This window comes from Manis javanica, chromosome 9 (assembly GCF_040802235.1).
Source record: "Manis javanica isolate MJ-LG chromosome 9, MJ_LKY, whole genome shotgun sequence".
NCBI classification, from domain to species: Eukaryota; Metazoa; Chordata; class Mammalia; order Pholidota; family Manidae; genus Manis; species Manis javanica.
In genome coordinates, this window is record NC_133164.1 from 122,551,779 (window position 1) to 122,577,741 (window position 25,963).

Below are 25,963 nucleotides of genomic sequence, written 5' to 3' on the forward strand. Positions count from 1 at the left end.
CCTTTTATAGGACAGAAAGGGGAGCACCCATCAGACAGAGCGGCAGGGTCATCTCTGAGAGTCGGCCACCAAGGCCGGAAGTCTGCTCTTCCCCTGCACGAGAATGACTCCCCGTTCACCCGGCCAGGATCACGGCGCAACTCCCGTTTCAGTGCCCTGCATGAGACCTGCCTTCCCCCCGCATCCGTCCCATTACTGTGACACAGGTAAATGCACCTTGAAAATATTAGGAGAGGACCATGGCGTGATGAAATGTTCTGCTTGATTCTGGATGAAATGAACATCTGGGGTACATACACTTGGCTGCACTTGCTCAGATGTCAAGACCTTCCTCAGTGGGGTTCACCTGAGCAACACCTACATCCCCACACGCCTAGGCCTTGGGACAGGGGTTATTTGAGAAACGAAGTTTGTATTTTCTCCTTATTCCTTGTTGGGCTGTTTGCATCGATAAGCCTCTTCGCAAACATCCTAAAGGATGAACAGACAGACTCACTGAATCTGCTGGACGATCCTTGCAGGGCCATCAAGGCGCTGGGATGATGCTGGACCACCTTGACTGTCGTGAAAATCTCCACCGGAAACCCTCACACTCTTCGAGGCTGTGACTTGCTCGGGAAGGCTGAGGAGTCCCTGTTGCAGCACCACTTGCAGGTCTGGCTGCCTCTGCCCTTCACCAAAGGGCCATCACTCCGCTCAGACCACTAACGAGCAGGCCATTCCACGGGGGCAGTTCGCTAAGCCTTGGCGACCGCAGTCTGTTTTCTCTGAAGTTTAATGTTAACACTTGTTCTTCTTCCTTTTTAAAATCTTTCCTAAACTCCAGTGGAAAATAAGCTCTTCATGTGAAAGGAATCCAGCCAGGTCTCCTCAAAAATCTCAATAGGCTCAGTGTATTGACCTCAGTTCATCTTCATGGAGCTTCGGACAAACTGATCAATTTTCTTTCTACATAATTACCATTTGAATGTTGATTTTGCCCTCCCAAGATTAGCACGTCAGGAAGTCTGATTTGAGATCGTTAACATAAGGCAGCTGAGCGCTTAGATCCGGGGACAACACAGAAACCCTTTCTGCAGGCAAGTCCTGACCAATTCTGAAAAATGATGAGGTGCCCTGATTTTTCTTTCTTTTTTTTTCAGAAGCTTAAACAAGAAGAAAATAAAGCAAACAATTGTGAAATTTATACCTTATCACACACATCTGCAAATAGGAAAAAACTTCCAAAATCCACACCAAGCCACAACCCCCGAAGTGAACTTTCAGGTTTGTCTTTGGAACAAAAGAGTAAAGGGCTCTCGACGTGCCCTCGGTTGTGGCATCTCATGTGTCCTCACAGCTTCTCATCAGTATGAAACTGTTTTAACTGGCATCATATGTTTATTTTAAAATGTTACTGTGGAGTGCTAATAAGTAATAAGTCCTATCGGACATGCAAGGCACACGACCCCTGCCCTCTAGGAGTTTACAGTCCAGCAAGAGGCAGAAAGCCGAGCGCAAGCAGCAACGCCAGCCCCGCAGGAGAGGCACCCCGCACACGGGAGAGAAGAGCGCATGTGGCTCTGAAAATCTCAGCGCCGGCCGGCATTTACTGATCGTAACTACGGTGATCAGGATAAACGACACACGACGTTAAATACGCAGCTCTCAAACCTTCTTCTCAGTTCACTGAAACGTGCATGGCAGCCATCCCCTTTACCAGCTCTTCCACAACTTCCCACATTGCCAGACTAAGCCAACACCTAAAGCCGTGTTCCTTCAAAAGGCGGTCAAAGTAAATACAAGTAAAAGAAAGAAAATAAAAATCACTCAAAATTCCATGATCAGATATTTTAGCAACTAGCTAATTATATATCTTTTTTTCTTCTGGACCACATGTATATTTACTTCTTTTAACAAAATGTAAGCCTGCTGTATGATAACCTGGCCCCACCCAGTCCACAGAGACTACTTTGGATATTTACCCAGTTATGTATATAACTTGCTATAGGAATTTCTCACTAGCACTGTTCATACAGGGGAAATAGCTGCATCAAATCATAACCATAATTCCCATTTTTAATACTTTTCCAAATTGTGTTCTGGTATAGATTGTAGCAATTTATAATCCCACTTTTACATAAAAGTCTAAATTGATATGAAATAATCACAAATATATATGCATATTTGAATGTATATGTATATATTTTATAGATATTGATATATATTTATTTACATGTAGATGAATAAATAGGACATCCGCCCACATATTTAAAAGCTTGTTGTGTGTGTATCTGCAGGTGTGTCTGTGTGACTGCACGTGTGTGACATGAGTTACAAACTGGCTGTAATGAATGAGGTTAAATACCATGCCAAAAGAAAAAAAGAAAAGAAAATTTTGGGCTCATGTTCTGTATAATTGAACTAAAATATCTTTCTTAATACATGCAGGGCTGTCTGCAGAAAGACATTAAGCGGAAATACAATGTAATAAAAATGTACATTCAGAGGATTCAAATCTTTGTGCTAATTTTTGAAACTTTTTATATTTCATCTATATCCTTTGCTCTGGAAATTTTTTACATGATTTTATTAAGAAGCAAGTAAGAAAACACCCAAAGGGCATTTACTCTGTGATCTCGGAAAATACCACTTTCCTTCCTGAAATCTGCAGTGTCAGCTGGATTTCAAGCCTGTCTTATTTCTCTACTAGATCAACATAAATAAGGACGTATGCCACGTTTGCACACAGCTTCCCGCCTTCTGCCACCTACGTGTCCCAGGTATGAGAGGGGAAGGGCCCCGAGTCTGCCTGCATGTGGGGTCTACTGCAAACGGAACGTGCGCGGATCACGGCGGGCCTGTCCTCTGGCCCAGGGCAGCTCGCGTCCAGCAATGAGCGGCAGGGAGTCTCCCAAGGTCGCAGGAGCGGGTGCAGGCAGATGCGCGCAGCGGGGCGAACAGTGGCCCCAGGATGCCTCCTGTCCTCCTCGCAGAGGGACTAGCACTTGGTCCTGAAAGGAATAAGTCGCAGTGATTTTTGACCTTGGGTATGTGCTAGACTGTTTTCATCATGAGACGTGCGTTTTTTCCCAAAGAAGTGATCTGTGTCTCTGTCACATGTGTATCATGGGACACCAATAATAAAAAAAGTTCTTAAAACACACCATGTTTGGGAGACCCCCCCAGCCGGCAGAGGGGTCTCAGTGGACGTCTTCCACCCCACCTGGGGGAAACGTCTGGAGCCACAGGAAAACCACCAATTCACCCAGTTTGGATTTCTGAAATGTTTACTTCTAAAATTTGAGAATTGCGTATTTTAACTCTCCAGGTACCTTTTCCACTGAAACTTAAGCGGCAACTAGAAGATAAGATTGTTACACTGAACCATCAAAGTGTTGATAAGAGAAAAATAATAAAATAGCACCTCCGCTCTTAAATTGTCAAAAAAAAAAAACCCATCGTCTTCCCATGCGGCGTGTTTCCGTGAGGCTTACCTTCTATAGGAAAACGCATGTTAAAGGGCACAGAGGCTTCAGTGGTCTTACAAAGGTCAAAGGTCAAAGCGGGGGCTCTCTGGGAAGTAAGACGTGGATCCAAAGTAGGTTTTTAAATGGGTTTGATAAAGGCTCATAAAAAAGCCAAAGAAGATGCTGCAATTTTAATGCTAAGTGGCTTTGCATTGGAAAAATGCCCAAGGGCCATATCTAGCACGGTCACTTACTAATGAGTGGCGGGAGATCGATGGGGACAGAGTGCAGAGTGGCTTTGTCACCAGGGCACTCAGCTAGTGTGTGATCGGCCTGACGCAGCTCCGCTGGGCAAGTGGCGTGCAGCGAGTACCCTCACCAGCTGCCCTCGGTGTGCCTGGGAGCACGGGAAGCCACTCCATCAGCTCCCAGGGACGGGCAGGAGGCCGCCTTGCAGAGCATAAAGGGACCGCGCAGGTGGGCAAGGTTTACTGGGTACTCATCTTGACACTCTGCTCTGAGGTCACTGCAAAATAAACCGCACATGCCAAGCGCTCCTGTGTGCCAGGCACCTTGAAAGCCCGGGAACACGCAGGGCCTGCAGGTGCTCCTGTGGGAAGGCCCAGGGCCATTGCTTAACACGCAGGGGGATGTAACCGACAGCACCCAGTCCTCCTTCACCCAGCCTGTGGCCATGGGGTCCATTCACATTCCATGTCCTCAAGCAGAAAAATCAAGGGCCTTGCCCTGGTCCCAGTCATTGTCAGCTCTCTAAGGAGCGAGTCTCTCCCAGGACACACTGACCCAGAGAGCACCTGGCCTGTGCCCCATGGATACATGTCCCAGAAGGAGGGGTGCAGTCTGTGAAGCCACTCCTTTAGCAGGAAGCTGAGGGACAACGAAGAGGGACACTAGGGCTTGCCCTTGGGGTTCTTGCTTATATGAGAAAGAGTGACACTGAGTAAACAAATAGAACCTCAGGGGAAGCAGGTTTGATTTTTTGTGCAAAAAGTCATAAGAAAACATTAACAAAAGAGAGAGAAGAAAAAGGCATGGAGGCATTTTTTTCTGAGCTCACTCTGGGAAGAGCAGCTGCAGCACCTGGTCAGTGTGCTACCAAAGCTGAAGCCAGGCTGAGCCTCGGATGGGCCACCGGGCCATGGGCTCCTGGACGGCGAAGCCGCGACCAGCAACCCCTTGCCCAGGGGCCTCTGTTCAGAGCAAAGATCAGTATGAGGAAGAGGCCATCTTAATGGATCGGTTACCGTGTTCATGAAGTGCTGTGAATACAAAGAGCTGTATCCCTGCTAATATTAGTTATCGTTATTAATAAGTCAGCATGGCTTTAAGTGTTCGGTTAAGCGCTCTCCAGGGCTCCCTCCTCAGCGGCGGGCAGGGAAGGCCCAGCGGCAAGGGCATCGCGCAGCACCCAGGTTCTTGTTCCCTGAGGCCGTCCTCTTCCACACAGTCTGGGGTGTGTGGCTCAGGCCTCTGACCCCAGTGACACCTCCATAGGTGGTGCTCGTTTTGCACGTGGGGATCACGTGTGCCGAGAGTGAGGAGCTGGGCTTCCCGAGGCTGCTGACAACTTGGTTCGCATATTTGTTTCTGGCTTATTGTGTGATTGTCATGTAGTTTACTCTGATTGGCTCTGACCCCTCCTTAGCACAGCTTGCCCCCAGAACCTTCCAATTCCACTGTAAAGAAATTATTTTTGGCTTTTTCTACTGTTGTTTGACTGCAGTGACCGCTATCCCCTGTACCTCGCTATCACCATGAACCTCATGTGTGCATCCCACCTCCAGGTAGTGTGCTGGTCTCACTGCCTGACATTTGCATCCAGATACAAACTGACACCCATAAGCAATTGCATCTCAAAGTTGCACCTATTCTTCAAGCTCCGTCACACCCTCCTTCATCCTACTTTTCCAGATCTTCCTAGCTTAAAATTGTCTTATCCTTCTCTAACCTTTTGCAGATTCTTCTATAAACTATTTTATATCACTTGTAACTATCAGTTTTCTTGCTATCTGTGTTCATGACCTATCTTCATACAGAAAAGACTATGTCTTACTCATCGGTTTATCATACAATACCTGATATGTAACAGGTTCTCAATGAATATTCAATGATTAATTTCAGAAATTAAGCCTGCATTTACTCTGAAGAATTTCTAGAAAGGTTCTTGAACCTTAAACATAACTTTTAGAAGATCTGCAGCATTGCCATGGGAGACTAATATGCTAGATTAAAATTTCCTCTCCCTTTACTCTGCTTGATGCAGATAGCAAATCAATATAAGAAATATTATATTACCAAAAGAACTTGAGGAAATTTCTGTTAAAATGGCAGACCGAGATGATATCGAGTGGTCAGCTCCAAACACACAAAAATGCTGGGGGAAATACAGAATTTTTTTTTTAAATCATACCACATTTGGAAGAAAGTGAAATCTGAAGCTTCCAGAAATGAAGAAAAAAATCAAGGATAGTGTGGAAAACAGAGGAAATTCTAAAACTGCTCCCAGGGCAGCTGATACCTAGGGTCTCCGAGCCCCTCAGGCAGGGTGCAGAAGAACCTCAAGGGGAACCTGGCGGGCACGATGGGCCCGGAAAACGTTACCAGCTGGCACCAGGAAGTGGCAAGAAAGCTTCACCACAACAGAACCTGCATGAAAAAGGAAAACCACCCGGGAGAGATCAAACCTCTGAGTGGGATTTGGCTTCGCACCTGCAGAGAGGGAACTCAGAAGTGAGAAATTTCCGTAAATGTTGGGCCAGCACCATGAAAACCCTTAGGGACGCAACACAAGCAGAAAAACCAAACAAAACAAAAGCAAAACCTGGAGGTAAACAGGATGATCTCAGAACAAGCCACCCCCTCAGAAGATAAACTCACAATAAAAATTTTCAAACCACAAGAGGAAACAAAATGGCAAGAGGGAGGTTCAGCAGATCTGTTTACAGGGAGAATTAGGACCCTTGAAGAACCAGAGATAATACAGCATATGAACAAACGGGAAATAACATGGAGGTTTAGGATGGCTATAGAGGCATTTTTTTTTAAACATAGAAAACATAATAAAAAACAGGATGATATAAAATATACATGGAAGCTTATTCCTCCTCACCACCAAACTTCACCCTTGAGCAAAGCCTGTACTTAGTGACTTGCTTCCCAAGGGTCACATGAGATGTTAGGAAACAACTTCACAGTGAAGAAAACCTGGCGGGCACCACCACGGCCAAGTGATCATGTCATCAGTCATGTCATCAATAACAAGTGACATCATCAGGATGTACCCTTGATCTGATGGGATGGAAATGGCACTTTCCCTTCCCACAACCTAGAACCCTGGTCTAATCATGAGAAAAATGTCAGACAAATTCCATTTGAGGGACATATCTGACCTCTTGACCTCAAAACTACCATAGTCATCAAAACCAAGAGAAGTCTAGGAAACTCTCACAGCCAAGAGGAGCCTAAGGACACAGATGATTAAATACATGATAGTGTCTCAAACAGGATCATGGAACAGAAAAAGGACATAAGGAAAACCAGTGAAATCCAAATAAAGTGTGGGTCCTGCTGACGTGGATTTCGTGGGCACAGTCAGTACTGTGCCTACACAGGTTTCTAGCCATGACCAATGTACCTGCTAATGGAAGACGTGACAACTGGCATGGAAACATGACTCTCCACTATCTTTGTGACTTCCTGTCAATCTGAATCTATTCTAAAAAAATTAATTAAAAAAAGAAGGAAACTCTGACAGTCATCAAACAGGCCTTCTGAAAAGTTAACCAGTAAAACAAATAAAATTGCTGAGAGAAAATTCCCTAAAAACACAATAGCTGCCAGAACAATCAAATGACACATTTGAAGCACTAAAGAAAACTAAAAATGCAAACACCTATATCCTTCCAAGTGATGTTGTGAATTTGAACAAAAATAGGGTCATCTGCAAACAACCACCCACCAAGAGATTTGGCCATCCACAGATACTAAAAAGGCTGACACCCCATCAGGAAAAAGTAAACAGAACTCAGAGGAAGGGGTGGTGGGGCGGGCACAAGATTTAGTGATGAGGAAAGATTTCAGGAGTTTTAATAAGCATTTACTATAAATAATAATAAATTTGGATACAGTGGCTAAAAAGGTAGAACAAAATTAGCAGATGACAATAACTTAGTAAAGAAGGGAAGATCAGCAGAATAGCTTCTTATAATCCTTAGACTATTTAGGAAGAACACGTAGATATTACGTTTGGACTTCATTAAGTCAAGAACAATTGTAAAAACATGATGCCAATCACTAAAGAAATGAAATACAATATTTAACCTGAGAATTTAAATTGATAACATTTAACTTGCGGTTGTTGAGAATACGGCTTCCCCACCCATGCAGCATTAGCCGAGTTGCTTTATACTTTTGCGCCACAGATTTCTCAGCTCTGTGTGGATGTAATAATCACAGACACCTCGCATTGTTGCAGTGAAGGTTACACAAATTAGGAATTTCTTAGAGCACAGTAAGCTCTTATCACACACTAGCTGGCTATTGTTATTGCAACCCCCCAAACTTGTATGAGAAAAGGGAGATAGAAAGAGGATGGAATGAATCCAACCAAACACAGAAAGGAGGGAGGCGCAGGAAAGAGAAGCCAAGAAAGACCTGCCGAATGGGAAACACAAAATATGATGACAGAAGTCCATCCAAATATCAGTTCAACAATAACTGTAAATGGATCCTATTCATACATAAAAGACTCAGATTTTTCAGATTGGATAATAAACAAAATCCAGCTGTAACAGCTTTACAGAAACTCCATTTAATATGAAACAAAAAGATTGACTTAAAGGATGGAAAAAGTAGCAAAGTGCTGGTGTGGCACCATTCATATTCGGCAAAACTGACTTTAGGGCAAAAATCATTAGGAATAAAGTGGATACTACATGATAATTGTATTAGGGTTTTCCAGAGAAACCAGATGTGCCTATACAGAGAAAGGGGATTTATTTTAAAAAACTGACACATGAGATTATAGAAGCTAGCAAGTACAAAATCTTCACAGCCTGTGTCCCAGTTCAGGCCCAAAGGCCGGCAGCATATTATAGACCCAAGAACAGCTGAAGTCAGCCAGGAAAACTCGTCCACTCAGTGAAGAGCCAAAATTCTGTTCTATGCAGGTTGTTAACCGACTGGATGGGGTGCGTCCACACTATGAAGTGCAACCTGCTTTACTCAGTGTAGTGATCTAAGCATTACTCTCACTCAGAAACACCTTCAAACAAACCTCTACCACAATATTTTATCTAATTTCTGTGGTCCGGTCAAACTGAAACATAAAATAAACAATCACAGAGCCCAGAGGCAGTCTTTTGAGCCATCTTGTTCTATTAAGGCCATCAACTGATTAGATGAGGCCCACCTAACCACATTATAGAGGATAATCGGCTTTACTCAGAGTCCACTGATTTAAATGTTAACCTCATCCAAAAAACACCTTCACAGAACTATCCAGAATAACATTTCACCAACTATCTGGGCACCATTGCCCAATCAAGCAGAAAGATAAAATTAACCATCACAATAATATAAGAAGCAATACACCAGCAAGATGAAAAGAATCCTAAATTTGCACTCTCCTAACAAAAGCAAACAAACATAAAATCTGTAAAGAAAAAATTGAGAGCATTGCAGGAGAAATTAAAGTGAAAAATCGCACAAATATTGTGGGAGATTGTAGCACACCTTTTAAAGTAACTGGTATATCATATATCAGGGAGAATTGGGTAGATCTGAATAACATTTTGAACACAATTGATCTTACAGAAACAGCCCTACACCCAACATACTGAGAATACAAATTCTTTTCATGTATACCTGAAAAATTAAGGAAAAATAATTCAGCACATACTCTGCTAAAAGAAAAGTTTCCACTAAATGTCATACAGACAGGCTACTCAGCCCTAAAACAATACAGTTAGAGATGACTTACATATAGGCAGACAAGCACCCCCACAAACTCCCTGTTTGTTTTTGGAAACAAATAAACACACATTCTAAAACAAAATGAAAATGACTGATCCACTACCTTCTTTGTGAAACCATGGAACACAACCAGACTCAGGAAATTCATGATATTATAGTTATATCTTTTTGTAGATTTATGTCCAGCTTGTGAAATATTAGAGTCTGGTCTAAAATTTTACCAATTTTACCAATTTTGACAGATCGTAAGCTGTCAAAAACTAGGATTTTGACAACTGGCCTATATACAGAGGTAATAATTTTCATTGCCTATTTCTCTACCATATTTGAGAATGCTATTGAATAGTGCCTAACAAATATTAAATCTCATTTTCACACAAGTTGGTTAGAGTCAGTATTAACTACTCAACATGCAACTACAGAGAATCTTGGTGAAAAACAGAGACTGAGAAACTACCATGGGTTGGAGCAGAATAAGGACACAGGGCACCTAAATGAAAAGTAGGGTGGGAGGGGAACTTGGGCCAGAAAAGGGACATTAGGGAGAAAACTAGCAAAATTTGAATAGGATACATAGATCTGTTCAGATCATTGCAGAAAGGTTCATTATACCAGTTTCAGTCACTGTACTAGGATCTGTAATCTAAGGTATATGGGAACAAGTGTATTATTTTTTACAACTTTTCTGTTAAGACTAAGCCTAAAATTATATGAACAAGTTCTAAGTTAATCTTTTAGATTCAAATTTCTCTTTTCCCAAGTCCTGCTAAATAGAACCTTTTTTCCTCTAATATTGGGGAAATTTTACCAAACTCAAAATGGGGAGAGAGAGCTGCTTACCATAATATTTCTACCTTTATGTCTACAAAGCCACAAGGACATGGTCATTGAATTCAGCAAAGCAGAGTTAATCAATTTTGAAAATAAAGTGTGATCTTTGAAAAAGAGGAGGCATTTTGCCAGGTCTTTGGAACTTCATTTACTGTTTATCTACCATAGACCAGTGGTCTCCTAATCCATTTGAATGGCACACTGTTAATAATCACACACAGAGCCCAGAAGTATAAAATAGATCAAAGCAAAGGTGTTCCCATCAAAAAGGGAGAGTGTGGCGGGGAGAGGCGGAGGAGCAGGGGGGCAGCTGAGCATCTCCCACAGAGCTTTCCCTCATGCTATTTCCCAGCTATACCCTGGACCCCAGAGGCATGGCTCCAGAATACTCTGGAACAGCTTGAAAGATGCTACTGCAGAATATGAGAGATTTGATTAACACTCTACTAATGATGAGTACAACTAAACCCTAATAATGACACTGGAGCTAACTGAATGGACTCCCAAAGGCCACTAATGCTAGTTAAGGGATCACATTATTCTTTCCTGTCTCTCCAAAGGGACAAGTTCTCTTCAAAAGGACACCACTTTGTGAGAAATGCAGAAGTCAATCCTACACACATTCTCATTTGCCATTTTTGTGTCTTCCGGACATTAAACAGTAAGCATGCATGCATGCGTCTGTGCATTTGTGCTTTTCCGTGATATAAATTAAATGTAGGAGCCATGTTTTGTGGGGTTTTCCTTTTTTATTATTATTAAGAGGTGGGAGAGTCACGTAGCTCGGGATAAGCACTGAGGAGAAGGAAGGGGCTCCAGAAATCAATCTCGGCTGTGATGTGCTCCCAAATCATGCTCCTCGGGAGGGAGCCAGCAGCTCTGTCAGTCGTGATAAAGCGATCAGGCTGAGATTTATTATGAGTTTTCTTTTCAGGTATTCAATGAAAAACGTCCCACAGGTGTGTTTATATTACCAGAGATAGATGAAGATTAATTGTGTGCCCAGGTGCTGAAATGCATTGACGTATTTTCTAAGATTTAAGTCGTGTTAAGTCTAATGCTTTAAAAAAAGGGGTGGGGGGGTCTGTCCAGGATTCTCACGTGGAGGAGTAATACAATATCCTCGTGGACTAAAAGGGGAAGCAAACCAAATGTCATTTACTTTTATTTGGGAAATAGAAATTCAGTTTTTACCTGGAGGCCTGGGATCGTATCTCTGGAAACCTGGAAGGTCAAAACGGAAGTTCTCTGAGGTCGAGAAAACACCCCACGACTACCGCACCTCAGGCCCCATACCCAGGTCAGAGGCCCACACCTGAAGCTTTGCTTCAGCCGAACTCGGAGACCCAGGAAGGAAAGGGCTCAGCTCGCACTTAAACGCAAGTGACCCCGGCCCCAAGAAAGCGAGGTGGAAACCCCTGGCTCTTTGCTCGGACTGCATCCGTCTATGCCGGCCAGGCCCCGGGGCTCCAGCTCAGCCACCTTCCCCTTACAGGCGCCTCAGGCCCGCACGGGGATGTCACCCTGCGCTGTGGGGAGTGTGTCTGCTGGTGGCTCTCACGAAGCTTGGCAGGGGAGAAATGGGTCCATTTCTGGTGCCCTTATTTGGAAGACGACTTCAGGTGCTGACACTGGCGAGGGTTTGTGTGTTGCGGAGAGGCTCTATGGGCCTCCCCCAGTCAGCCCACTCGTGGTCAGCAGCAAGAAGACTTTTTAAAGTTTGGCATTGTGCACCGTGAAACTGGCGGTTCAACCGAGGAGCCCCAAAATGGTAGGTTTATTTCCAGGGACTGAAAAACAAGCCTTGAAAGGGCAGTAGTACCTATTTCTGTGACAAGAAAGGAGATAAACACGGCGAGCATTCACTGCAGGACACGGCTGTCCCCCCCATGGTCCCTGACTCGTGTAGTGCACAGCTGTCTGTCCTAAGGGCAGACTAGACCTCCGCATGCAGAGGCGCCAGATCTTGTCAAACGGAGTCCACGTGACAGTATCTAGCATTGGGCAGCTCACCTTCATGAACGGACAAGTGGCTTGAAAGTTCCAAGAAAAAGAGTTTCAACTTTAAGATGATACAAATAGCAGGCGGATTAAACATGAAGAAATACTGGAGGTGACCTTTCTCCTACTTCTGCTATGAGCTTTTCTCAGCCAGACTAAAAGTAAAAGATTTAATTTCCACAATATTAGGCCAACAATAAATAAGAAAAATATCTTTTCCCCTTCATTATCTTATTCCTATCTGTTGAGGATGCTCATGTGAATAAGTTCAAGACTGGAGCAACTGCAGTCATTTTGTAACCATTAGGTATCAACATGAGGGGAAAAATAAACAGGCTAAGGGTGGCAGAAGGGAAAGGGTGAGCCTGGTCCTCAGTGACATCACAGAGCTGTTGTTCCCTCCTGTCAGATCTTATTACATAGTTTGATTAAAACCTTCATGTTCAGCCTCAGTGAGTCAAGTTTTCTGTTACTTGCAGCCAATCATACTAACTGATATGTTTTTTTATTTAAAAAATGATAGCACTGCTTTTTAAAAGAAACAGATGTTTGTAAATATTTGGAAGGAAGCAGATTGGTGTGTTCCCTTAATCTGTAATTTGTGGTTAAAAATGATGCAAATACATTATCTCCCCCGCCCCACCCCAAAGAAAAAAAAAACCTCACAGCTGCAAACTTTACAAATTTAGAAACAGAATACTCTTAAAAGACTTTTTCCCCCATAACGGCCAAGAATGAAAATAAAAGACACATCTTTGTACAAATTTGCTGGTACAGTTGATAAAGGAAGATGGATGTTTAGTAGGCAGAGTCCAAAAAAATTTTGCATGCAAATTTGAAAAACCAAATAGATAGGTTTGAAAAACAAATATTATAATGTAATTAAAGTTCTTAATGTATGTTTCACTTGGAGTTGTGTATACTTATGAAGGTTTTAAAAAAACTTTTAGTTATGACAGCCATTACAGTCAAGTAGTAAAATAAACTGAACTTCAAAATGGACATTTGAATGGCAATATAAAACTTAAACCAACATTTTCAAAAATAATGAAGCATTCATTACTCTCACTATATTATGTTATTAATAATTTTATAGTATTAGCATATGTATTTTAAATTACTTTAAAATTTATCTCATTTTAAATCTCTTTTTTGTGAATGTTTTATGATAGGACATGATTTATAATTGATTCACATACTGAGTAGATCCTTAAAATTTTTTAACCCAACAAGATCACATGCCAAACTTTGGAAATCACTGCATTTTGTTATCAATGTGATTTATAACTGCAACACTCCCGCCCCCCGCCCTCCTTTGGCCTGGCGGAGAGATTGGAAAGCCAAATGGCTTCCTTTTTTTCAAGTGTGCTCAACATTGCAGCTCGTGGACACCGCTATTTCTCCATTCCCCTGTTAGCATCCCAGGTGCATCACTTTAGGGACAAGAAAGAAACTTTAAGAATGCATTCTCCCTTTTTCCATTCATCGCCTTTAAAAGAATAACTATTCAGGAAACAGCAGTAGTATAATGCTAGCCACAGCGTTTGCCAAACCCCTGGATACGGTCAGGATGAAACTAATTCTGCCCCTCTGTTTGGACAATTTCCTATATACAAAGATTGAGGACAGGGCTTTGTAAGAGAAAAAAATATTCCTATAACTTCCACTTTTCAAAAACGGTTGATTCCCATCTGATAAGCAAAGGCATTTAGTTGACAAAAGGAATCCATCAAGTTCTCAAAAAAGCTACAAGAAGCCACAACTGAGAAATGACACAGCTTAAATGTTCTTTTTGACAAGTTGGAAAACTAAACATGGAATCTTCGGTCCTACTGGCACAAGGAAAAGTACTAACAGGGAAAAAAGGATGAGATGGTTTTGCAAGTCACAGAAGTCAGCCTCCCGCAAACACACCAGCTCTCCGGTCACCGTCCGGAGAGGTTGGCTGTCGTATTCCAGCATGTGCGCAGACAGCGGGTCAGGCTGGCGGGATGCTAGTGAGAGAGAAAGAACCGCCTCACCCCCTTCTGCCTCACCGTACTTCTTGACGGGAGCAGACTGTCACAAGGGGCCCCATGAAAATGGCCAGGGGCGCTCCGGCCAGCTCGGCCAGGTTCTGTCGGCTCCTTACTAAGGAAAAGCAAGGCCACTCCTCCTCAAACTGACCTTTCTACCGAGAACCTGCTCTAATTTTCTAATTGTTTTAAAATTACTATAATCGTACAAAATGAGCCATGATTTCCTTAAAAAAGCTCTCAGACAGGCAAAAGCAAAAAGTGAACTCTAAGTGTTTACTGTTTTGTCACTGAGCAGTTAAATATCTACATTAATTGATTCTTATCTACTATATTTTAGTCTGTTAATACTGAGCAGCTGAGTTCTATGGTTTGCAGGAAACATTACAAATCAAATTCCAAGTTCAAGTATAACTTGAATGTCGGGGTCCTTGGGCAAGTCACTTAACCTCTGGGTCTGTAAGCAGAAAGGGTAATGCTGACCTCACAGGGCCAGCGGGAAGATTAACTAATTAATAATTGTCGAGGACTTTGAAAGTATGAGGTGCTGTGCAAATGCTAAGTGGTAGTAGTATTAATGTTTCACTTAAAATTAGAGCTTACAGGGATAATAATTTTTGATGTAAGAACATAGCAAATATTCCAGAATGAATCCTGTGGTATCTTTTAAATCATAAAGGGAAATATGTAACTGAATATTTTGATGTTGCTGTGAAGTAGATATAACAGTAACTTGCCATTTATTTAAGGGAGGACTAGCTAACATAAACCTCTGGAAAAGGAGAGAAAGAAGATCTTAGGGTGTTTTCTAGTTCAGGAAGAAGTGGGGTCAACTCAATTCAAAACCATATAATTTCATTTGGATTGGTCAAATTCTGGGGAAAAAAAAAAGGTAACTTTATTAAAGATTTCCTTAAACATAAGTCCTAAAACCATAAAACTCCTAGAAGAAAACATAGGGAAACAGAACTTTGACATTGCCCTTGACAATGGCTTTTTGGGCATTATAACAAAAACACAAACACAAGCAGAAATCAACAAGCAGGACTACATTACACCGAACAGCTTCTGCACAGCAAAGGAAATAATCATCAAAATGTTAAGACAACCTACTTAATGGAAGAAAATATTTGCAAATCATATATCTGATAAGGGGTTAATATCCAATATATATAAGGAACTCATACAACTCAGTAGAAAACAATAAATAAATAAGCAACCTAATTTACAAATGGGTAAATCCCCTTATTAGACACTTTTCCAAAGACAGTCACACAAGTACATCAAAAGGTGCTTAACATCATTAGTCAGGGAAATGCATATCAAAACTACATTGACGTATCTCCTCAGGCCTGCTATAAGGTCTATTATCAAAAAGATGAAAGATAGCAAGTGCTGGAGGGAACATAGAGTCACGGGGACCCTGGTGCAATGCTGGCAAGAACGTAAATTGGTGCACTATATAAAATAGCATGGAGGTTCCTCAAAAAATTATAATAGAGTCACTATATGATCCAGCAATTCCACTTCTGGAAATTTATCCAAAGGAAGATACATCACTATCTCAGAAAGATACCTGCACTCACGTGCTCACTGCAGCATTATTCACAGTAGCCAAGACATTAGATATACATAATTCAGCCATGAGAAAAAAGAAAATGCTGCCATTCCCAACAACCTGGATAGAGCTTGAGGGCATTATGTGAAGTGAAAATAGTCAGACAAAGAAAGACAAATACTATATTATCTCAGTTAAATGTAGAATCTGAAAAAGCTGAACTCACAGAAATGGATAGGAAAATGATTTTCACCAGGGGATGGGGGAAATGCGGAGATGTTGGTGAAAAGGTACAAACTTTTAGTTAAAAGATGAATAAATTCCAGGGATCTAAAGTACAGGAATGTAACTAGAGTTAACAATACAGGACTGTACACTTGAAAATAGCCATGGAGGAGATCTTCAATGTTCTCACAATAACAACAATGAAATGGTTACTATGTGAGTAGCAAATCACCTTCAAGTACACAATGTTATATGTCAATTACACCTCAATACAGCCAGAAAAAACTAATGAAAATAAGAAAAGACTTCCTATATGGCAATTTTCACTTTTATTGAATCTTGACTATTCTAAAGTTGTTTTATATAGCATTTACTTGGAAATGAACCACACTTCAAAAATATTTGTCAGAGTTTATGCTCTTAAAACATATAAAAATAATATTCAAATTTAAAATGTACAAACATAGGAAAAGAGATAAATGTAACAGAAGCATTCTGTTTATTATTATAGCAAACATTTGTAGTAGCATTTCATATCAATTTGTAGTTATAAAGCACATTTCCAAAACAAATCTCATTTAATTATACATTGTATTCATCTGCAAGCCTCTTAGCAACCAGGTGGGAAAAAGAAACATTTTATGAAAGTCTTACTTTAAAAAATGAAGCTCATGAATTTTCTTGGACTATTTCCTGAAAGAATATATTACTTGGCCATTATGTTAATGACTTTGGGGAACACCTAGCTTGTAAGTGTATTAGTATTTTGCAAAATAACAGAAATTATCTTCATATGGACTTTTGAGGTTTCACATCTCTGTGTGTGCATAGCTTCTATCTTGAAATCCTAATTCAGTGCTGACACGTGTTCAAGAATATAGCTAATACAGTCCAGACAAAAGTAAGATCATACTCAAACAGCTCTCATTGTGTCAAATGCTAATGCTTAAGAGTTAAAATAGAAAGTGTGTGTTCCATGGGGACTTTATAATTAGGAACATGAAAATTCAGGCACTGAACCTGGCTGTTATGAAAACTTAAAATCTCTGGGAAAACAAGATCGCCGTTTTCACCCATCTTCACTCGGGCCGCGAAGCGTGAGAAAGGAAATCAATGTTCGTGAGAGGTCACCGCGTACCAGCTGCTCCACAGACACCGTCTCTTCTCCACGACAATCCGGTGCAGAGATAATAACCATCTTACAAATGAGGAAACCAGGGTTTCGTTTGCTAGACAAGCCAAGGTCTGCATGTGGACCCTTCTCTGCACACCGGCCACGTGCCCTGCTGCCACCCCACATGACAGCCCTGTTCACTTCGATTCAAAATAAAGCCATGGTCATTATATCTAAAGACCGATTTTGTCTCAAGAGTGGATCTCAGTCAATGACTTTGTCCTTTTCAAAGACACTCTTAGTTCCACTTCTGATGCACCCTTCCATTACTGGTACCTGCTCCTTTTGGCTAAAAGAAAAAAGACTCCAGATGTTCTCTTATGACTTATAACATCACCTCCATAGACAGGCCAATGGTCTTAACTTCAATTACATTTACTGCATCAGAAACAGAATATGTTTGATTTTGTCCTTTAGACATAACCTAATGACAGACCAATATTGAAAGTAAGCAAGTGCCTCAAGTCCATTTCAATTCACAGCATCCAATATGTCTAGTATAAAATAATAAAGTGTTCCTAGAAATATTAGAAGAAACACCATTATTTAATTACCATAAGGCCTTCCGGGACAGAAATAAAACATGATTTACGTGGATGAGCAGCAGGAGGGTAGGAACTGAAAAGCACTGTACAGACGACACAGGCAACGCCGGTAGAAGAGAAAGCGAACGGTGAACCAGAAACAAAAAGAGAGATAAAATACTAAAATAAAATAAAGTAATAAAAAGGGAGAAGTAAATTCTACAATGATATTTTGTATTACTGAGGCTGAGACAGATCATCGAAACATGAAGGGGAAACAGCACATCAGAGATTAAGTAATGTTTTGCAAAGCTAACAGGAAAAGAAATCATTGAATAAAATGCTTAATCTTTATTTCTCGGAAGATGGCATATTCCCTTTTAGTGAATCAGATTAATTAAGCAACTGGTTTGGTTGGAAAAGCACTGGGTCTATAAATGGGTTTTCCCCAACATCAGGCTACAAACAAAATAACAGGCTTATCACCAAAATGTATGCAAGGAGAGATTGGTGAGGAACAAAACTAAATAAGAAATATGCATAATGTCCTTAGTAATCAAGTAATAGATAACTGCGAGGACAAACAAGGGATTTTAAATCATAGGTTGTTTTGCTATAGTTTTAAGATGTGCTCCTCAGAAACATAGCTACCCAGTGGTTAGAGATGCAAGATCAATCACAGAAGTATTTTAAATAAATTCTAAATAATTTCAAACACATATAAAGGCTCTCATAAGTATTGAACGATAATTTTTGAAAAGTATAAACAGAAGAAAAGACAACATATGCATGAGAGGATGCTAAGTTATCCTAAGACCTTAGAATGACTGAGCCTTGTTTCTCCATGTACATGTCCACTGGGGGCCAGCTGCAACCTCTGCCCTGTGCTGTCTCCAGGGCGGGACCTGCAGTCATCCGTGAGTACAACTAAGTGCACGGCTTGGCACCACGCCCTCCTGCCCTTGCGCCTTCCGCCTTCCCAGCCTCGGTGCCAAAACCACCGGCCACCTGCCGAGCCACCCTGTGGACCCTCTGGGCTCTGCCAGGTGTAGCTGTGCGTTCAGGGGCAGCCTCACTCCACAAGCACCCGCCAAGGTGGCGAGACTCTCACCACGGGCACTTACCTGGTTTTTGTTTTACAATGAAGCTGTGTACATTTTTTTATATTCTCAAATTCTAGCAAGGGATCTCCCTCCTTAAAAGTGGTTGACCAAAAAGAAATTGAAAAAACACTTTAGCCAGATCAGTAAAAGGAGAAGAGCCCAGAAAGAGAACGGGGAATGTGTGAGAATTTTATATGTGGCAAAAATGGCGAAGCAAGACAAAAAAAGAAAGAAGAATTATTTGATAAATGATTGGCAACTTGAGGGAAAACTACAGAAATAGCATTCCTTCCTAAAATACACCAGAAGCAATTCTGAATAGATCAAATTATTGAGTGGGAAAAAAAAACCAAACAATAAAGAGAAGAAAAGACATACAAAAATATCTACATGATCTCTGACTAGAAAACAAATTTCCATCATTAAAATGTTTGAAAGAAAAGCATTACTCCACTTGAGTATACACACACACACACAAAAATCTTCTGTATATCCACAAATGGTATAAATGAAAATTTTAATTTTGCCTTCTTGGGCAAATAATAAGTGGAGGGAATACTTTCAACAAATTGATGGACAATGAATAATATACAAAGAGTTCAAATGGAAAGTAGAATATATGGTACAGTTTTTCTAACCTACCACATTAGATACTTGAAAATCAAAATCAAGTTATATAATTCATATCCTCTGATCCCAATTCCATACTAGAAATGTTCCTCAAGAAATTAAAAGAGATGCTGTTAAACACGTTTTCAAGGATAATCTTTCAATGTCCTTTGTTAAAGCTGTGAAAAGTTGGAAGGACCCTCCATGTGCAAAGTAGGAGAATGACTAGTTACGTGCCACCCAATGCAACAGGAACCATGAAAATCTCATGGGTATATACTACTTAACAATGGGGGGACATGCTCACATGGATTGTTAAATGAGTGCAAGTAGAATAAAAGTGTGTTTGTGAGATAAGTTTCCAGAGAAGTGGGCATGAAGGTGATAGCGGTCAAATCATCAACAATATTTTTCTTGGACCTAGTGACAGCTACAATTTCTATATTTTCTCTGTAGTCATTGGCATTTTCCAAACTTTCTTTGAGGAAGATGTGTTCATTTTAGAATTAGAATAGAATGATGAAAAGCTCACCATGATGGTCCTGTTGGTGTGGATGGGGTGGGCATGGAAGGTTGGGTGTCCCCGCCGCCCTCCCTGACCAATGGCACTGAAGCGGATTCAGAAACGTTTCGTATGTACCAAGATGGTTTGCATCCGCCGTGAGTAGTTACCCAAAGAAGCCTATGACTAAATACGTTTGATTTTCTAAAGAACAGCTACCCTTATTTAAAGCACAAAACCCAGGTATGAAAAATCAAGAACTTATTAAAAAAATCGCCCAACTGTGGAGGGAACTTCCTGATGCAGAGAAAAAAATGTATGAAGATGCTTACAAAGCAGACTGGCAGGCGTACAGAGAAGAGATAAACAGAATTCAAGATGCTCTAACTCCAAGTCAGATTATATCTTTGGAAAAAGAAATCATGCAAAAACGTTTAAAAACGAAAGCACTAATAAAAAAGAGAGAGTTAACAATGCTTGGAAAACCGAAAAGACCTCGCTCAGCTTGTAACATGTATGTAGCTGAAAGGTTCCAGGAAACTAAGGATGTTTCATCACAGGTAAAGATGAAGATTGTAAATGAAAACTGGAAAAATCTCCCTAGTTCTCAAAAGCAAGTATATGTTCAACTTGCTAAAGATGATAAAATTCGTTATGATAATGAAATGAAATCTTGGGAAGGACAAATGGCTGAAGTTGGACGAGATGATCTTGTGCGTCGCTCAGCAAAATTCAAAGAAAACACTGGCCACTAAGGAATGTTAAAGTAGAAGATTTGAGTCACGTTCACAATGGATAGACACAAGAAACCAATTAAGTCTCAATATTTGAAGCTGTTGTAAAACTAGGATAAATTTGGTAAACATTTTATATTTAACTCCTCTTTTTTAGCTCATGGACTTATGCCAGTTCAGTACATTTTTTATTAGTATCATGCTTTAGAAAACCCAAACAGGTAAAAAAAAAGTCATGCGAAATTTAGTTTGTGTTTAGGAACTACTGAGGATCAATATAATCCATGAAATGTAGTAGTGAATCATTTTACCTTTGATAAAGGTAAATCAGACTGTGAAGTTTTATTATACTTGATGACTATGGAAAAAGTATTCTTGTTTCCTTATGCTATGGAGTCAGGAGTTTTCTATTCAGAAGTGCTCCAAGTTGCAGAAGCCACAGTGTTCTGTGATAGAACCATGTAGTTTTTGAAAAGCAGTGAGTGCCCACCTAGGTAAATTCCAAATTTATATTATATTCAGAGTTGATGGTTGTACATGTAAGGGATTACTGATTTCTTTTGCCACTTTTTATAAAAGGCATGGAAAGATTTACAAACCTTTTCCTAATTTTTTTTTCCCTAAAGTAAAAACTAAGAAATTATGTACCAAATCTATGCATATTGTTTCATAGTGCATGAAATAAAATTTTAAATCTTTTCTAATTATATGTTGTAAGGCAGAACATTCATTTTACAGCTTTTTTTGCTTTTTTTTCCCTTCTTTTTTAAGTAGGGATTTTTATCCTGAATTATTTTCTCATTCTCATGTAAGTGCATTTATCCTGTAAGTAGAGAACCTGTCTGTTCTAAGTTTTAAAATGAGAGATCTACAAAACAAAAAGTCTCCAAAGCTCTAGACTTGGAATCTGTGAGTTTCAAACATTTTCCTGAGGTAAAGGTGTACATAAGGGATAGCTAATAGTGGCTCATGGGCCGAAGCTCACTGCCTGCTTTTAATGGCCTGTGAACTGAGAATTGTGTTTATAATTTTAAATGGTTAGAAGAATATTTCAAGACACATGAAAATTAATAGGAAATTCAGTGTCCCAAAATAAAATTTTACTGGTATATAGCCATACTCATTCTTTTACTTATTGTTCATGGTTGCTTTTGTACAACAATGACAGGATTGAGTAGTTGCTATAGAGATTATAGCCTGCCCAACCTAAAATATTACTCTCTGCACTTACAGAAAAAGTTTGCCATCCCATGGTCTACAGTATAGAGTACTGTGACTAGTGTTCCCAAGTATTAATGTTTGTGGATAGGCTTTTTAAAAAACTGTTGGGGGCGGGAGCCAAGATGGCGGCGTGAGTAGAGCAGTGGAAATCTCCTCCCAAAAACACATAGAGCTATGAAAATATAACAAAGAAAAATCTTCCTAAAATAGAGACCACAGGACACAGGACAACATCCAGACCACATCCACACCTGCAAGAACCCAGCGCCTTGTGAAGGGGGTAAGATACAAGCCCCAGCCCGGAGGGACCCGAGCGCCCCTCCCCCCGGCTCCCGGCGGGTGGAGAGAAACCGGAGCAGTTTTTTTTTTTTTGGCGAGCGCTTTTTGGAAGCCTTAGAGGGACGGGCCCCCGTTGCTGGGGAGGCAGGGTGGCGGGACCGGTGAGGAGGTGCCTGGGAACAGCGCCGGAGGACAAAGAATATCCCGCGTTTCTCCCTGCGAGACCTGGGGGCGGGTGCCTGAGACCGGTGCCTGAGGACGGAGGAGGTCGCGCGTTTTTCCCCTTTTTTTTTTTTTTCTCTTTATGGCAAGCGCTTTTTGGAAGCCTTGAAGGGACGGGGACCCCAGTGCTAGGGAGGCACGGTGGCGGGACTGGTGAGCGGGTGGCTGGGACCGGCGCCTGAGGACAAAGAATATCCCCCGTTTTTCCCTGCGGGACCGGTGGGCGGGTGCCTGAGACCGGCACTTGAGGACAGAGGAAATCGCGCGTTTTTCCCCTTTTTTTTTTCTCTTTTCTGCGAGTGCTTTTTGGAAGCCTAAAAGGGACAGGGACCCCGGTGCTAGGGAGGCAGGGCGGCGGGACTGGTGAGCGGGTGCCTGGGACCGGCACCTGAGGACAAAGAATATCCCGCATTTTTCCCTGTGGGACCAGTGGGTGGGTGCCTGAGACCAGCACCTGAGGACGGAAGAAATCGCGCGTTTTTCCCCTTTTTTTTCTCTCTTTTTGCCAAGTGCTTTTTGGAAGCCTTGAAGGGACAGGGACCCCGGTGCTAGGGAGGCAGGGCGGCAGGACTGGTGAGCGGGTGCGTGGGACCAGTGCCTGAGGACAAAGAATATTGAGCGTTCCTTCCCTGCGGGACCGGTGGGTGGGTGCTTTTTGGAAGCCTTGAAAGGACAGGGACCCTGGTGCTAGGGAGACAGGGCAGCAGGACCAGTGCGCGGGTGCCTGGGACCGGCACCTGAGGAAAAAAAAAAAAAATCGCGTGTTTTTTCTTTTTTTTTTTCCTTTCTGTTCCCTCTCTCATTGTTGCTGTTGTTGTTTTGGTTTGGAGAGTGCTTTTTGGAAATCTTAAAGGGGCAGGACAGGTCACTTAGACCAGAAGCAGGGAATCTGGGGATCTCTGGGCACTCTAACCCCCTGGGCAGCAGGGAGCACAGAGGCCCCTTACGGAGATAAATAGTCTCCTGGCTGCTCCCCCTCTAACGGGGCTCCACCATTTTGGAGGAACAGCCCCAGCCAGGCCAAGCCCACAGCAACAGTGGAGATAAACCCCAAAGCAACTGGGCAGGAAGCAGAAGCCCTGTCTGCGCACAGCTGCCCAGCACAAGCCACTAGAGGTCGCTATTCTCCCAGGAAAAGGCTACAAACCAACAAGAAGGGAAGCTCTTCCAGCGGTCACTTGTACCAGCTCTGCAGACTATCTCTATCACCATGAAAAGGCAAAACTACAGGCAGACAAAGATCACAGAGACAACACCTGAGAAGGAGACAGACCTAACTAGTCCTCCTGAAAAAGAATTCAAAATAAAAATCATGAACATGCTGACAGAGATGCAGAAAAAAATGCAAGAGCAATGGGATGAGATGCAGAGAAAAATGCAAGAGCAGTGGGATGAGATGCAGAGAAAAATGCAAGAGCAGTGGGATGAAGTCCGGAAGGAGATCACAGATGTCAGGAAAGAGATCACAGAAGTGAAACAATCCCTGGAAGGATTTATAAGCAGAATGGATAAGATGCAAGAGGCCATTGAAGGAATAGAAGCCAGAGAACAGGAACGTATAGAAGCTGACATAGAGAGAGATAAAAGGATCTCCAGGAATGAAACAACACTAAGAGAAATATGTGACCAATACAAAAGGAAAAACATTCGTATTATAGGGATACCAGAAGAGGAAGAAAGAGGAAAAGGGATAGAAAGGGTCTTTGAAGAAATAATTGCTGAAAACTTCCCCAAACTGGGGGAGGAAATAATCGAACAGACCATGGAATTATACAGAACCCCCAACAGAAAGGATCCAAGGAGGACAACACCAAGACACATAATAATTAAAATGGCAAGGATCAAGGACAAGGAAAGAGTTTTAAAGGCAGCTAGAGAGAAAAAGGTCACCTATAAAGGAAAACCAATCAGGCTAACATCAGACTTCTCAACAGAAACCCTACAGGCCAGAAGAGAATGGCATGATATACTTAATGCAATGAAACAGAAGGGCCTTGAACCAAGGATACTGTATCCAGCACGACTATCATTTAAATATGATGGTGGGATCAAACAATTCCCAGACAAGCAAAAGCTGAGGGAATTTGCTTCCCACAAACCACCTCTACAGGGCATCCTACAGGGACTGCTCTAGATGGGAGCACCCCTAAAAAGAGCACAGAACAAAACACACAACATATGAAGAAGGGAGGAGGAGGAATAAGAAGGGAGAGAAGAAAAGACTCTCCAGACAGTGTATATAACAGCTCAATAAGCGAGCTAAGTTAGGCAGTAAGATACTAAAGAAGCTAACCTTGAACCTTTGGTAACCACGAATCTAAAGCCTGCAATGGCAATAAGTACATATCTTTCAATAGTCACCCTAAATGTAAATGGACTTAATGCACCAATCAAAAGACATAGAGTAATAGAATGGATAAAAAAGCAAGACCCATCTATATGCTGCTTACAAGAAACTCACCTTAAACCCAAAGATAAGCATAGACTAAAAGTCAAGGGATGGAAAAACATATTTCAGGCAAACAACAGTGAGAAGAAAGCAGGGGTTGCAGTACTAATATCAGACAAAATAGACTTCAAAACAAAGAAAGTAACAAGAGATAAAGAAGGCCACTACATAATGATAAAGGGCTTAGTCCAACAAGAGGATATAACCATTCTAAATATATATGCACCCAATACAGGAGCACCAGCATATGTGAAGCAAATACTAACAGAACTAAAGAGGGAAATAGACTGCAATGCATTCATTGTAGGAGACTTCAACACACCACTCACCCCAAAGGATAGATCCACCGGGCAGAAAATAAGTAAAGACACACAGGCACTGAACAACACACTAGAACAGATGGACCTAATAGACATCTATAGAACTTTACATCCAAAAGCAACAGGATATACATTCTTCTCAAGTGCACATGGAACATTCTCTAGAATAGACCACATACTAGCTCACAAAAAGAGCCTCAGTAAATTCCACAATATTGAAATTCTACCAACCAATTTTTCAGACCACAAAGGTATGAAAGTAGAAATAAATTCTACAAAGAAAACAAAAAGGCTCACAAACACATGGAGGCTTAACAACATGCTACTAAATAATCAATGGATCAATGAACAAATCAAAATAGAGATCAAGGAATATATAGAAACAAATGACAACAACAACACTAAGCCCCAACTTCTGTGGGATGCAGCGAAAGCAGTCTTAAGAGGAAAGTATATAGCAATCCAGGCACACTTGAAGAAGGAAGAACAATCCCAAATGAATAGTCTAACATCACAATTATTAAAACTGGAAAAAGAAGAACAAATGAGGCCTAAAGTCAGCAGAAGGAGGGACATAATAAAGATCAGAGAAGAAATAAACAAAATTGAGAAGAATAAAACAATAGCAAAAATCAACGAAACCAAGAGCTGGTTCTTTGAGAAAATAAACAAAATAGATAAGCCTCTAGCCCAACTTATTAAGAGAAAAAGAGAGTCAACACAAATCAACATAATCAGAAATGAGAATGGAAA

The 25,963-nt window shown here is 41.4% G+C and overlaps 1 protein-coding gene across 1 annotated transcript; it reads left to right on the forward strand.

Annotated features, from left to right (window-relative positions):
• Positions 1-1,432: 1,432 nt before the first annotated feature.
• On the forward strand, positions 1,433-21,133 carry LOC108404737 (transcription factor A, mitochondrial-like). The gene is given in 4 exon segments (XM_073213299.1): positions 1,433-1,597; positions 3,792-3,926; positions 4,965-5,041; positions 20,098-21,133. Coding segments are annotated over 4 exon segments (1,020 nt in total). The 3' UTR covers positions 20,741-21,133.
• The last annotated feature ends 4,830 nt before the right edge of the window (positions 21,134-25,963 follow it).